Below are 15,645 nucleotides of genomic sequence, written 5' to 3' on the forward strand. Positions count from 1 at the left end.
CACAAGCAGCTCGTGTAAATATCAGAGAGAAGCAGGCAGCATCTCCCTGGTTAACGCTCTCAGTTTATACTACCCAAGGCAGTCCGTGCAGCAGACCAGGAGGGATCCCCTAACTCACAGGTTGTCTTAAGAAAGGAGATAGCTTGGTCTCAAGAGGGAATGCCATGAACACTGTACCACCTGGACTCTATTTAGTGACATTTGTGTAGGATTAACTATTTCACAATAGCCAGGGTCGCATCTCAAAGTTTTCTATCCCAGACGTCATTAGCAGGGAAGAAAGAAAGGCGTAACACCATCTGTACTTGATCACGAGCTGAGCTCAGAGGATCACTGACATTAGAGACAGAGAAATCCCTCTGAATTTTTACTTAAGGCTGCTAGGAGCCAAGCATTCGAGGTTTTTCTGTGGAGCAATGCAGCTTGCTGATCAGTGTGCTCCCTTCCTCAATCAATCTGAGGCAATGGGAAGGAATAGAAAACTCAAGTTTTTCCTGTAGTGCAGCGTGCTGAGGAGCGGGAAGGAGAAAAGCAATGAGGAGCTTGGGGTGTGCATCCTGCCTGCCAGCTTGTTGCAGCAAGGGGGTCAGATGGGGTGGACAGGAGGAAATTGCAGGCTGCTGCAAATGTGTCTGCTTTGTGCTACTGGGGGACATGCCAAGATACACCATCACAAGTAGAGAGAAGCTTTCTAATGAAAACACTAATTGAGAGTAGCACAAGTGTAAAAACGGCGCTGTTACCTGTAAATAATCTTGTATTTTCCATCCCTCCCTTTATCTGATAAGGCAACCTCGTAAGTACAGGCGTAAGGCAAACCATTGTTGTGTCTATCTGTGTTCAAAAGGCCGGCGGGAGGTGACCATGACAGCAAAACTGTTCTTGCTTGAATGTTTGTTACCTACAAAAGAAATATCAATTTAAAATCACATCACAAATGAATCACTTTATGTCCTGACAGAAAGACTGCTTTATGATCCATGCTCATAGAATGGCCCGGGTTGAAAAGGACCTCAAAGATCATGTAGTCTCAACTCCCGTGCCGTGGGCAGGGTCACCAACCACCAGACCAGGCTGCCCAGACATCACTGGGCGCAGCTCTAACACGGGACCTAACAGCCACATGGGGGGGAGTTTTCTTTAAGAAAACACTGAGGAAGTCCCTCAAACCTTAGCACCAGAGAACAGAGCAGCTTTATCAGCCCAGCAGCGCAGCACTTCTCTGGCAATACAGGTCAAACAACACTAGACTGAAGGAGTGCAGCCAGTGGCATCAGCTCTCAAGAGCAGCCTGCTGTTATCAAGCCAAGAAAGAAGACAGAAAACAACCCCTTCCCATCCCACAACCTCAAGAGAAGCATAAAACAATGGGTACATTGGCTATCTTGGAAAGACAGCACAGCATTTGTATGCATGTCTTCTGAAAGAAGTGCAGAGATGATGCCCCGCAGCATCATCATCCAGATCTGCCTCCTGAGTGCCTTTACTCAGTGTGGAACACCCAACTCTTCATGTGAAAGCAACTGCTTCCAACTGAAAAGCACTCTGACAGTGTATGAGAGCACTAACTGTATCAAGCAGATTCTTTCTGAGCAAGCCATAAATCTGTTTTTAATGCACTGACAGGGAGGTGACACCATGACATGTCTCACCTTAAGCTCTTGAAAGTTCAGGATTTTAATTTATAGATCTTATAATGTATAGGTTAGATAGCTTACAAAAATCCCAAATGCTCCAGAAAAGACAAATTGTTTTATTCAACATCAATTTGTACGTGAACTAAATTATGACAAAGGTACTTCCAGATAAGTGTCCTTATTTGAAATAATGCCTTTAATAGATCATAAACGCACACTACTACTATACTAGCTCAACCCATCAACACACAGTTTCTTTTATTATCATGGAAATATGCTTGCATAATTGTTTTTCAAAAATCCAGACGAACTTGGAGCTTGAAGCACAATATCCTGCCAATGTTCTATTGAAGTGTTTTTCTCTATGACTACCCACAGGGACACACGTATATATATTCTGCATATGGTTAAAAACTTTGGCCTTTCATGAACTTTAGCAATCTGTAAGAACTTAAGTCTTTTCTACATTTCTTAACAGAAGAGAAAGTGCACTATGGTCTAACCACGAGGAAAAGTCAGCCTTATTGTGCAGTCAGCATGCACACGTCTCCATGCGGAGGCTCAGTTCCCAAAGCAGCTCCCAAGCACGGTGCTGCTCCAGCTGCCATCATGGCACACTGACTGCTGATGGGCAGCCCAAAATACAAACCCAAGCTGCACACACACCAAGGGAGTAAAGCAAGGGAGAGTTTGCCTGTGTGATAAAGTCAGACAAGGCAAACCCGTACACTCCCTGGGTATATAGGGCAGCACAGTCTGTGCGTGCTTGAGCGAGCATTGGGAGCGGATTTATTTGCACGGGGAGAGATAAAACCTATCTCCTGCTGACAGAGTAACAGGCTCACTATCGTGTCACGTTTACCAGCCAAGGGCGTATCTCCTCAGTATCTGATTTAATGCCAAAGCCACCACTTCACCAGGCAACTCCTACGTGAGCAGGAAACACTCGCTTCACTATGAGAAAGGGTAAGTTAAATAAACGTGCTTAAGGAATGCTGGAAGCAGCAAGCAGGCACTCACAGGCCTCTCAGGAGCCTGAAGCCCCTTTTGTCCTGGGAAAAGAAGCACCTTCCAGACAACAGCGAGCAGAGCTGGAGTCAGTGCTGTAGGGGACAGTACAGCTAAACTGCAAGCAAACACCCATTTCCCATAGGAAAATGCTCCCTGACACTGCCCTACCACCATCCTACCAGGACACACCAGCACAGCACTTGGCCACAAGCTGGGCAGAAGTAGTGCTGCTGCTGAGGCTCTGCATGCCCACCCCAAACCTGCAGCACCCAGCACTGCCCCACGGCCGGGCCGCAACAAAGGGTTCTCCAGTGCGGAGCTGTGTGCGTCTTGCAAAAAGCACAGTTAATTATTTCTGAAAACTTCTCAGTTGATACAGTAAATGCTCGCTTTATACGCTATCAAAACTCACTGGTGTAAATAATTATTTTCCAAAAGCCCCTGGGAAAGAATCCCAACTGCTGCACTGCTTTAATAAGGTTACAAGGCTGATGAATATCCGCCCCTCCACCCTTTCAGGTAACACACGATGTTTCTGTACAACTTCCATTATCTTTCAAATTCTGGGTTAGCATTCACAGGCATCGTGTGGTTTGGGGTTACTGTGTGTGTGAGAACTGCACTGAAAGCCACATTCATCTGCTCCCTCGAGGGCAGTGTTTGAAAGACGTGGGGGTTGAATGGATGCATGGTTATTAGTGGGGCGAGATTGTGCTTTTTGATGATGGGCCTAATCCTGCAATTTGAGGCAAAACCCCAGTGATTAAACATGAGTTTAGATGCAGAACAAGGCAACAGAGCGGGCTGCCCTTTGGGAAGCCAGACCCAGTGCTGCAGCCCGGCCCTTTGCTCTGCTGAGCACGGGTTCAGGTTTCCCTTCCCTCAGCCAGGTGTCTGCTGTAGAGAATGCCTGCTTGTCTGCTCTAGTGTGAATTCAAACTGGGAGACTGAGGTTAAATAAAGGCATCGAATGCTTTGAATTTTTTGCTCTCAGTGGAATAAAAGGATGACTGAAGTTGTGGCTTGGTTGCAAATCCCTCAAACCTGTAACAACACTGCTACTGAAAACAGGCTTTTTTAAATAAATCAATAACTTTAGAAGTGTGCTTACATTGTTCTTAGAAAGGTGTCTCATACTGGGACACCTGGACAGCTGGTTGGATGGCTCAGCGCCATCTCCAGCCATACGTGCATAGGGCTCACTAGAAGATGCATCCTAGCTGATTATTCATGCATAATGTGATACATTTCTGTCACATATAACATAGACTACAAGCACACAATTATAGCGATTAATGGTTCATGGCACTCCTATGAGTTTAATTACTCACAGAAGTCTAAATTACAGAGACAGCAGCAGATACCATTGAACTAGGAGGTGACGCTTGGGATTTATTTTGAAGATTCTTATTTTTGAAATAATTCAAGGAAAATGAGTGTTTGTCTGATGCTAGCGTTGTACTGCTCTCTGCTTTAAGTGCTTTGGCTAATACAAATCTCATTACAGAAGGTTCCACATCCTGCTAACCTGTTCAGATTGCTTCTCCTCTCTCCTCTGCAGATGTAAACACGACAGGTCATATTCTCCATGTCAAGCATTTTACAGAATTAAGAGTCAGATACTCCTCCGTACAGAAAAATACCTCACTCTGTACAAAAAAATAGCCTACTTTTGTGCTTACTGAGCTTTCCTCTCTTCTGTTCTCTCCTAGAAACTCTTCTGAAGTGTTCGGATTCTATTTACATCCCCACAATACCCTTTTGCTTTTCCATTTGATGCACCCAATTTGAAAAACACCACGTTCAAAGGCCTTCCAGCCAGATTTCTTAACAACCTTACCTGATTGTGGTCACACCCAACATTACGGTTATTTACCATAAGGATTCAATTTCCATCACAATTCGTGTGCTTTTATGGTTAAGACAAACGCAGAATACAGCAATTACCACTGAACAATAGAATTACCTTAATTTAATCATGATTATGGACAAATTGCTCGTGACAAATGAAATTAAAACCCAGGGGAAGGGGGTAGGAGCCATGTAAAGCACCACAAGGTTCTGCATTCGCCATGATGCTGCCAGTAGTGGGAGCTCTCTGCAGACAAGGCAGCTGGCGTGACTCCTCCAAATACCCACAAGTTTAAAGGATGCTTCAACATTTACTCCCAGTGACTATGATTCCACTGTATCCCTGTAAAATGAGTTAGATATGCACAGAAGCCACAATCCATAAAGTAAAAACACTCAGATTTTTCCACTGTGAAATGACCGCTATGTGGTGACATCATGTACTTATCATACTTGCTATTTTGGGTTGGTATGGGGGTAATTCTGGAATTCTGGATCACATACCTGTGGCTTCTCCATTCCAGAAAGAATGTCTTGAACCCTTTTTGTTTCTGAATCATATTCTGCAAAATAGAGAACGCGGAAATAGGAAGAAAAATAAATTACTGAAACAAAACAAAAATGTCAGCTCTATCAACAGTCCTTCAGGAAGCTGTGAATAGGAGTTGCAGGTTATCTGTACACGAGCATCAGATGTTCTGCTATTGTAAATGTAAGGTAGGCAGGTACAGAAATCAGTGTTAAAAATATAACAGAGGAAAAGGAGGAAATGAAACTTGGAGCAAATGCAAGCATTTGGAAAAGTGGGATTATCTGTAGAGGTGTCCTCCACAGTGTTACTAAGGGACTTGGTTTCACAAAGCAACACCTCCCTACTCCCAGAGGCGACGGCAGTGGAAGAGCTCTGGCTTTCTCCAGCTCCTGAGCCAGACCCTATGTGCCAACTGTGCTCCCTCATCCCCCACCAGTGCCACTGCGGGGCAGGATGCAATTTCCCCCGGATTAAATGGATCAATTAAGCACAGAAGATACCGCAAAAGTGATCATCTGAGCAGTGGAATCAGAATTTTCCCCCACCAATCCTCCAAAGTAGTCTCGAGGTAAGGCATCAGCTCAGAGTAATGAGGTGACAGAAAGCAGCTTTATTCCTTTTGGACCGCAGCACGGAGAGGCCACGCTTTCCACTATGCTGTTCTCTAATGGAAAACTAGGAACACATATTTTCTTTCTTTCTTAAACGTTAAGGTAAGAAGTTTGCTAGCCAAAGCAGAGAAACACATCTCCCCCACCCCTCCAAACAAAACGTGTAGGGTCTCTTTATAAAAAATGACTAAGTATTTGACATAGGAAGCAAAAAAACCCTAGTACATTACTAAAGAAAAACGGCTAAGATTAGAACAACAGCTTTCCCAAATGATTCCCCCCAAACCTGACCTACTTCTTGCGGCCCAAGAATGTGTCTTTATTTTTGTCCATGACCTGCTTTTAAAAAGTACATCATCTTTTTGAAAATTCCATCCGCTCGGCTGCCAGAAACAAACTGGCTGAATGCTGATGGCAAACCTCCAGCATCAATGCCCATCTCTCCTAACAAGAGTGCAGCTCACCAAGGTGCAGAGTGGGAGTGACAGATCTGCTGCTTCGTGCATTCCTGGACTGCTTTTGGTCTCAGCCACTTGGAAAGGAACGAAGTCGTAATAATCCAGAATAAGAGAAGGATAACATGATTGCTTTTTTCCATAGCAGATAACCTTTCAAGCATGTTATAAAGTATATAAACTGACAGGGTTTAGCCAGCATAAGATACGTTGACTTGAAAACTATACAGATGGACTAAATTGCTTAGGAAAAGGTTGAGACACTGACCCAAGTGACAACATCACCAAAACTGTAGGGGCTCACTTCTCTCTCCTGCAGAAGACGATCACTTTGTGCAGTGCTAAGTCCTCTGACCTTTGCAGGTCAGGGCTGACGGCTCACATTGTTCTAAATGCTGGAACTGACTTTAAGACCTAATAGAGCTGGAGTACACCCAGGAAATAAAGAATAATAATTACAATAAAATCAATTAAAATGAAAGTGCTACCTCAATCAGGCTTCTCAGCAGAGTCCTACCAGCAGTTGTTTGGTATTACCTCCCCAGGCAGGTAGTGTGTTCACAAGGTGGCTCTGAGCATCAGGCACACCGAAGCCTTGAGATATTAAGGGCACATGGACATCTATGGGCACAGTGTGGACGTTTACAAGTAACAGGTAATGCCACGTGGAAATAGTGCAAATGCAAAATTAAAGGCAGGAAGCAATAGATGTGCACATTAATGACGTGTAACAGCAGCTCAGGAGGAAAGGGACCTCAGGATTTAGCCCAACCTCTGTCTCAAGGCTAGGAAAAGAATAGTGCAAATCCGCCCCATGGAAAAACTTGTTAACAAAACAGAAGCCAGCAGTTATAAGAGAGAAACAAGCTCACAACTGTCACATTCTTACAGTATTTCAAATACTTAGTTTCCCATTTCATGAGCCATAAAAATTCTCAGGCTTCTATGGATGGCTGATCTCCTTTCACTAACAAACATCATTATTCACAGTCTCCTGAGCCAGACTAAGCTAAGGAAAACGGGGGCTGTCCGGAATCCCACCCCCAGCAGGAGGCTGCCTTACCTTGCAGCCCCTTCACAGCACATCAGCATCAAGCTCAACAAGGAGCAGAAGTGTTTTTTAAAGAGAGAATGAGAGAGAGGGAGAAAAAAAAAACATCTCATGTGCTCTATGCTGATAACAGAAGTGCTGGAAAGGCTTTTTTCCTGCAGTAACACTAACAGTCTCATGACCACTGTTAACCAAGGTGCATTGATGACTGCTCCTAGATGAGCTCACTCGGGTGCTTAGAGATGAGGATGCTACAGGTGGAGTGGTGGAAAGGTGGGGGAGAACAGGAGGAGGAATAGGGAAGCCATGGTGTTAAACACTCCTTTTTTTCCTTTCCTTTTTTGACACTGGGAACAGTTCAGTCACCTCAAGGAAGAGCCCAACAAACACTTTGGGTCACTGTCCCGTTCTAACTCTTCCCCTCCACATCTGTTCCCTGCATCTGCCATGGCAAAACTCTTCATCCTAGGAGGAAGCTGGGGGTGGCGATAAATTCCTTGGGAGTGCTCATGGAGTCCACTGAGGGAGGGCAAAGAAGCCGAACTCCCATGCAGTTCTCACCGCCTAACAGACATTAGAGCAGTCCCAAGCTACAAAATGGATCCAGTGTTCCAGGCTAACCAACCTCCTGTAGCAGAGGAGCCAGCTGTAAGACCTGGAGCTCGTCTCAGTTTGTATTTTCATCAGCTCTCTTTTGTCAAAGTTTTGGGTCATCACCATAGCTTCACAGATACAACCAAGAGTAAATGTCCCTGGCAAATATGGAATGCTTTCCCAGCAGCTGTTTGGTGCTAACAGCGTTTCAACACTAATTCTTGCTGAACTAAAGCCTTTCATTATATGCTCCTTTTAGCCTGCATCTATGTTCCTTTCTGCACGTACGGTACAAACATAACTTTCAGATCTTTCCAACAACACTTCTGAAATCCAAGAACAGCTTTAAAATACAGAAGAAAAAAAATCTTTTCATTTCAAGGTAAGTTTGAAGTTTCCATGAATATTTTTCATGTTTGCATGAACAGCAGCTGTGTATGTAAATGGTTTGAAATAGCTGCAAGCTCTAAACTAATTAACATTTTCCCATTGCAAATAGAGATTTTAGGTTTGTTCTGCATTCTTTCCTCCACAGAAAGGAAAAGGTCCAGCTCAATACTTAGCTTCTGGCCACAGAAAGTATTTACTGTTTCAACAGCCTTTCCATTCCAAAGCAATGACATCAGCACCAGCACTTCACAAGCTTCCAGCCTAATTCTCAAGCAGAGCTCCATGCTCACAGATATGCCAGTCATAACATGACATGCTTTCTCAGAATTTGTTCCAGATTTATTGGGGCTGTGACCAGCTTTAATGCTAGGAGAGATCTTTTATCAGTCACGTACTGCACAACCTACGAGCTGCAAGGAAACAAACTCTTCAGAACGCAGCACAACTCCTTTGTGAGCTGCCTACCGATGTCAGAGCTTAAGACACTCTTATTTAGAGCACATAGACTTTTTACTTGAAGATAACTGTTGAAATATACATTACATTATGTATATCTCCTTAAACAAGAACAAACCTAAAGCTTCAGATGCCACACTGCAGCTAAGCCATAGGAACGAGGACTGGTGGGGATGTCGCGTGGTCATTGAGTCCCTCATCCTGCACCAAAACATGACCACATGTTTTGCCCACTCCGAGAGATCCCAGCCTTTTTTTTTATTATTTCTTTTAGAAATAACAATTAAAAAAACAAAGCAAACACACAACATGATCGGGACAATCTCACAATGGTCCTAAGCTGGGCGGCGTTACTTGGGGCACTGAATGCTTCTCACCATTATGCAGACTGCCTCCTCGACTTTCCCTGCTGCAGTGTAATCCTATTACTCCTTGCCCACACACCCACTGCAGGTGAGTTCAACATCACTTTCTCTGTTGCAATCTTTCACACATTTGAAAACATTTTGCTTTTCAAATGAAGTAAACTCCTTTCTTTCACAACCTCCTTACTAGATGTTTCTTCTCGTTGTCTACAGGGCAGCTTGACTTTGTTTTCCCTCAGACTACTGTACACAAAAGCCTAAATAAAATTAAGCTTTGGGAAGAACAGAAAAATGATACCCAGGACAGATGCCTAATCTCATACTGAAACGTATGCCCCAGCATCACTGTAATTTATGCATAAACTAAATGATGCACATCAAAGCTCTCTTGGCCACAGTCCATGTCTCTCAACTTGATAGCTTTCCCACAGTTGCTGTCAGTTTTCTACTGCCAATGGGGCAGGGTACTCCACATAACTGGAGTGCAAATTCAGTTCATCTGGTTTATCCCTCTGTTTCACGTCTGCATTCTGCAGCTTTAACCAAAGATATCTGCTATCACTTCGACAAGCATCAGATGTTTTCATACCAAGCAGATGTGGAAGCACTCAGCTGCGCGTAACAAAGTCACTTCCTCTAAAATTTGTTTTAAAACTAAATGTTAATTGCATTCAATCCTCTCATGTCACCCAATGCTGTTTTGATGTATATTTCTTCTAGGAAAGCAGCAAGGGAAATAAGATCAGCTGCACCTACAAGAGAAATGAAATGCTGGATGCAAGGGACAAATGGAGTGTAAGTGACACGCTGGGTTTGTTTTTCTCTGCTTCTTTGTTGCTACTGCTGGGACACAGCAATAACAACTCCTACTTCATTGGCTGAAGATCTGAGTGAATTCCTACTGTGAACACGCAGTTGGTCCATTAGAAGGCAGAAAAGGGCTTTCTTAGGAAAATATAGCAACTGCCCGGTCTATATCACATCCATTTCACTTCTTAAGAAAGCACTTTGTACATCTTACAAAGAAGATAACAGATGCAGTGCACTTACATATGGCTGCAGCTGGCTGGTTTTGAAGGAACACCAAATAAAACAATGACATAACCCATAGAAACATAGAAAGCACAAGCTGAATCTACTGCAACAACAAACTTAACTTACACACAGGGCATCCTCTCAGAGAACTCTCTTTTGACTTGCTTTAGCACATTCTCTGTGTCAAAAAGTTTTGCTTTTATTTACTTCAGGCAGCTTGGTTTTTTGCTATTGCACAAAGCAGCCTGCCCACTACATGGGCTTGAGAAGATGAGAACCTGCTGATAAGCATGGGCTGACTCCACCAGCTGCCACCTGCAGTGGCCACCAGGCTTCCCTTCTGTGAAGCCACAGAGAAAAATGCCACAGCTGATTCACAAAAAAGCAGCGAGCCAAGAACAGCCATTTAATATTCTGCTGATCTTATTAGCATAATGTAAGTGCTACAGAATGCAGCTCCAAAGCACTCCTCTAAGCCGTGCCAGCATAGGCAAATTCCTGCATCCACAAATGCAAAATGGGTAAAGACTCCCCACTCTGGGGAGTGCTCCCGTGTGACAGCTATTAGTAAGGCTGAACAAAGCATCTTTGCAGCTAAGAATACAAATATCTACAAGTGGAGCAGCTGAGAGATGCAAAACATTTGCATTCTGGCCAAGGAGGGGACAGCACTGCTGCACGGTTACCTGCTGAACAGACACCAGAGAACAGCAGCTCAGTGCAGTTCATCTCCGACCAGATCTTACAAGCAGACTTGGAAAATAAATATATTTTTTCAAAATTACAGTCAGTACTTCCTAATTAATAAGCGATTTTAATCAATCATTGCCCCTTCCTGCACCTTGCCCAACTTGACTGACGACCAAACTGCTATAATGTGAGTTTATTAGTGTTTCTTTGTTTTAAACAAGCATTCTCTCTCTTCTTTCATAGCTTTCTTCCTTTCCTATATCATTTCTGATTTGACTGCATTTGGAGGAGCTCCTTTTATTTGCTACATCTTTGCAAAACATTCTTCTACCTATTCTTTTGGGAGTTTGTCAGCAGCCCATTTGTAGCTTCACATGAAAGGCGTTAATGGCAACTACAAGAAAACTTTCTGATCTAACATGGAGACTGAAAAGCCCTCTTCCCATTCTCCCGCAGCTCCTGACTCACAGCTTCAGGGCCAGAATCTGATGTTTCATTTCAGCTGCAAGCCTTGCCAGCAAGTGGTAATCTTTTTCTAGACACAATGAAGTTCTTCAAACGTCTCATGATTTTCTATGACAGCTGGAATGCGTGGCATCGCCTTATCCCTAATTCCATTCATTTACTTGCGTACTGTTCCATGCCCTCCCTCTCTCAGCTCTATTTCCTGTCACTTCAGCCCATGACTGCCTGTCTGTCTTGCCTTCATCGGTATTCAGAGCCACTGTGCGCCCTGCCAGGGCAGTCCAGGCAGCCCTCCAAGTCTGAGGAACTGAGCGGTCATTCAAAGGCAGAAGTAACTTCTGCCCAGAGCAACACGTCGCTATTATTACTCCAAGCGGCCACAAACACGCAGTCAAAAAAAGCCCTACAGGATCCTCCAAGTCCAGGAGAGGAGGAGGTGAGGGCCGACTGTGCCACCGAGGTACTGATGCTCCTAAACCATGGCTCTAAAGGAAGCCTCGCTGCTGCCAGCTGTGAAATGACGTTATCTGGAACTTACAGACCCAAGATTTCCTCTCGGAAATAAAAGGTTCCCTTCAGTCACAGCAACAGACATCACAGCAGCTGGGCAGCGTAAGGTCAGAAAGTCACAGACATGAGCAACAAGAGGCGGTCACACCGCTTTTCTCTCCGCTGAGTTCTGCATTGATGGAAAGCACGAGCTCGACAGCACCAAGAACTGCACTCATCTCTTCACAGGCTGATCACAGATAGCTCTGCTGCAGACAGCTCTCACGTGGGTTTGTACCCATCACTCTTTCTCTCCATGGGTCCGGCTGAGGCAGCCAACAGGTGATCCCCACACCCTCACATTTGAGTGGCAAACAATTCCTGTAAAGCACAGTCCTCTGACAAGTCTTCAGTGTCACCAACTGAGGTGAGAGGTTTTCCAGCACTGTGACAGCAGCACCACGCCGATCGGGAAACACTGTTCTCTAAAAGATTGTCCACAATGCAAGGAGACAGTGGTAGTTGTATTGCACCTCGAATAAAACTTGCTTTTTCTGAGTCCTCAAAAGTACAACCGTACAAAAACTGGCCAACACACACTCTTGGTAATCTGCCCATTACACACAATAGTAGCATTTTCCTGATCAAACACAAACGCTAGCAAAATAACCTGCAAATATGCATATTTGTGTAGGAAAACAATCAGACAGCACAGCTGAAACAAACTCCCTAGGAGCTACAGAAGTGGTCTGGATTAAAGGGAGCTCCTGAGCCAAAATTAACAATCTCCCTGGCAATGCACTCCGTAAAGCCACCGTTGCTACATCAATGAGAAGGCAGCAGAGTACTTTCCCAACATAAAGGCATATGGGTGCCCATAAGAAGTGAAGAGACTTCAAGTAAATAACTGCAAGCCAAATTTTGCCTTCAGTTACGACCACGCAGCCTCCCTTGAATAAGAGGATAAATGTCTTCTTCAGGTTTTGCTACAGGCAATGGAAGGAGCTTTGAGCTGTTTAGTTTTCAGAATAACCCATTTTTTACTCTCGGAATCAGAGCGCTGTTTCCCTCTTATGAGAAGGTAAGCAGGCACAATTTCTCTAGAGAAGGACAAAAGCAGAAATCTGGCATTTTAACTGCGCTTGATTTTGTCTTAATATTTACACTGAAGGAGAAATCCTATTTCTATGCACTATTTACAGTATCTGCATGTTTTTAAAAGTTAGATTCCACAAGATAAAAGACCTTCAAATTTGAAATATAATGAGTTTTCGTGGGACCTGCACTGGGATTTTTCACCATCAGCTGAGGTGAACAGCTATGGAGTCATCATGCTTTTTGAAAGAATCCCATCCTAGCTTTCCTTTTACATTATTGACCTCTCTTCCTAGATGAGAGCTATGATGCAGCCAGACTGCAGGTACCTCGGGGGACATCCATCAGAGCAACCTAAGATGAGAAAATGTATTTATTTATTTAAATTCCATTGAGCTGCTCCTCAGAGATGGGGAAGACGAGGAAATCCCACTGCCCTCTCCCTCAACTACAACACCTACGCACTGGCAGCAGAACAGGAGAAAGCTATTTTCCTCCTGACAGAAGACAAACAACTTACTCAAACAATCCCTGCCTAAATTATTTTGCAGCCAGACCTGAACGACAACCTACGACGACTTGAACTAGTACTACATTAAATAGCATTGAGCAAAGAACTAACGTGACAAACGTGATCGTTTCTGAAGGAGAACACAGAGTGAGTTTGTCTGTAAGGAAGCCAGCTGGTTTTGTACAGGTTTTGGTGTGTCCAGTTATATCCCATGGCCCCCACACAACATCCACACACATCACAGCATGAGGATCGCGCATTTGGCCCAACCTCACTGTTATCCACTACCACGAGTCTCAAGTGAACTCAGTGTAAATCATAAATCCATTTCACTGGCAGGTGCTAAATTCCTACAATATAGAAGTAAAAGAGTAAATAAAAAGGCTGACATGATGTTATCAGTGCCCTCTCATGTCTGGGATATGAAGAATTCATGCAAGAAAATCCTTTAAAAATCCCTGGTCCCTATGTCTATATCATTAATGATCAACAATAATCAAGTAGGAAGAACTTTGGACTTATCCAGCCTGGGGGAAAGAAGGCTGCAGGGTGACCTCATTGCAGTCTTTCAGCACCTAAAGGGAGCCGACAAACAGGAGGGGAGTCACCTCTTTGAAAGGGTAGATAACAGCAGGACAAGTGGAAATGGTTTTAAGTTGAGAGAAGGAAGATTTAGGTTGGATGTCAGGGGGAAGTTCTTTACTATGAAAGTGGTGAGGTGCTGGAACAGGTGCCCAGAGAGGTTGTGGATGCCCTGTCCCCAGAGGTATTCGAGGTCAGGTTGGATGGGGCCCTGGGCAGCCTGGTCTGGTATTAAATGGGGAAGTTGGTGGCCCTGCCTTTGGCAGGGGGGTTGGAGATTCATGATCCTTGAGGTCCCTTCCAACCCAGGCCATTCTGTGATTCTTTGAACTGTCTGTGCAATTAACAGTGCTGGGATGAGGACGACATAAAATCTCAGATACTTCAGTGGCCACTTTCACCCCTCTGAATCTTCCCAAATATTTAAAACACTTCTCAGAAATATCCACCTGATTATGGATCACTGGGAAAGTTTCAGCAAAACAACAAGAATTTCAGCTTGATCTGGATTTCATTGCTGAGGTGAAATTCAGACAATGGTCACATGGACCACAGTAAATCAAAGCAGCTGCTTCCAAAGCACAGCTCCTTGAAGAAAAAAATAAACAAAAAAGCCAACAGAGCCCCAAGGTTCAGGACAAAGCCTTCCATAATAAACCATGGAGAAAATGAAACGACTGCTTCATTCTGAAGGAAAGCTCATCCACTTTTTAATTGCAATACTCAAAACTTTGGACGTCAAATTCCATCCTTTCTCAGAAAAGGAAACTCACTGATGGGTAAACAAATCCCATTAACTTCAGTGGGACATCAAATTTCAATTCATCAGCTTTGTAAATCCAGATGAATATACAAACAGACATTGTTCAGAACATCTGGGCAGACAAATAGGGATTGTTCGTTCAATTATTAGGTGCTTTTATTTTTTTGTACTCTGGAGAGAGGAAATGTTCTACCTCTTCACTATAAATACCCTCTCCCTCCTGGCTCAATGTCCCAGATATCTCCAAATAAGGGAAATTTGTTTCCCTTCCTTTGTCGGTGGTCCGCATTATCTCCTACTAACTGGTGAGAATACACTGTTTATCTTGCTCTGAAGCTCTGAGACCTTTGTGTAACTTTTCTCCCCAGCACAGGGATTTAGTTACTGAGCATTTAAACAGCATGAAAATGGTCTTGGTATGTATTTTTTTTTTCCTCTTGGTTGGATATCTATAAATTACGTAAACTCCTAGGCAGAATTTTCAGACTCAGATTTCAGTCTTCTGGATTTGACTGTCGGCAGCAGCAGAAGCTGCAAATTCTTGAGATAATATGAAGATCCTTTGGGGGAAGAGGAGCCTTGCGTCATCCAGCACCAACTTCCTGATAAATCACGGAGCAGATAGCTTATCCAGCTCCCCTCGGCCAGAGATCACGGTGGAAATACGAGACGAGGGAGGGATGAAAGCAGATGGGACAAATAATAGGAGAGACTAGAAGGGTCAAATGAGAATTGTGAAAAACAGCCTTGGGGAAAAACAATAAAAGGTTTAAAGTAACCAGTGAGGTTAAATGAGAGCCCTGGATCCAGATTTTCCCCCTTTACAGTGCTGTGCTACACTTTCCTGGACTTCGAGCTGTGTTTCTAATAGGATGGCTTGTTTAAGGTTACGTTTATTTTGTCTGAGCTTCTTTGATGAGACTGCAAATGTAAGCAGAGGCACAGTGACCCACCTGCCCTAGCTCTGCCTCGGAGCTGTGGAAGCCCCAGAGACCAACTCACAGCAGCTTGTAGCCATGCCAGATCAAGCTGCCCACAGCTACTAAGTGTTTTGTTTGTATT

General features: G+C 44.0%; 1 protein-coding gene across 5 annotated transcripts in view; it reads right to left on the reverse strand.

Moving 5' to 3' along the window:
* The window catches only part of FNDC3B (fibronectin type III domain containing 3B), a 157,153-nt gene that overhangs the window by 53,423 nt on the left and 88,085 nt on the right, over positions 1-15,645 (reverse strand). For all 5 annotated transcript variants that reach the window (NM_001252324.3, XM_046898436.1, XM_046898435.1 and 2 more), the window contains 2 exons: positions 5,004-5,062; positions 744-901 (listed from right to left, as the gene is read on the reverse strand). In NM_001252324.3, coding sequence (NP_001239253.2) covers positions 744-901; positions 5,004-5,062 — 217 coding nt within the window. The remainder of the gene's footprint in view (positions 1-743; positions 902-5,003; positions 5,063-15,645) is intronic.

Source organism: Gallus gallus, chromosome 9 (assembly GCF_016699485.2).
Source record: "Gallus gallus isolate bGalGal1 chromosome 9, bGalGal1.mat.broiler.GRCg7b, whole genome shotgun sequence".
Taxonomy (NCBI): domain Eukaryota; kingdom Metazoa; phylum Chordata; class Aves; order Galliformes; family Phasianidae; genus Gallus; species Gallus gallus.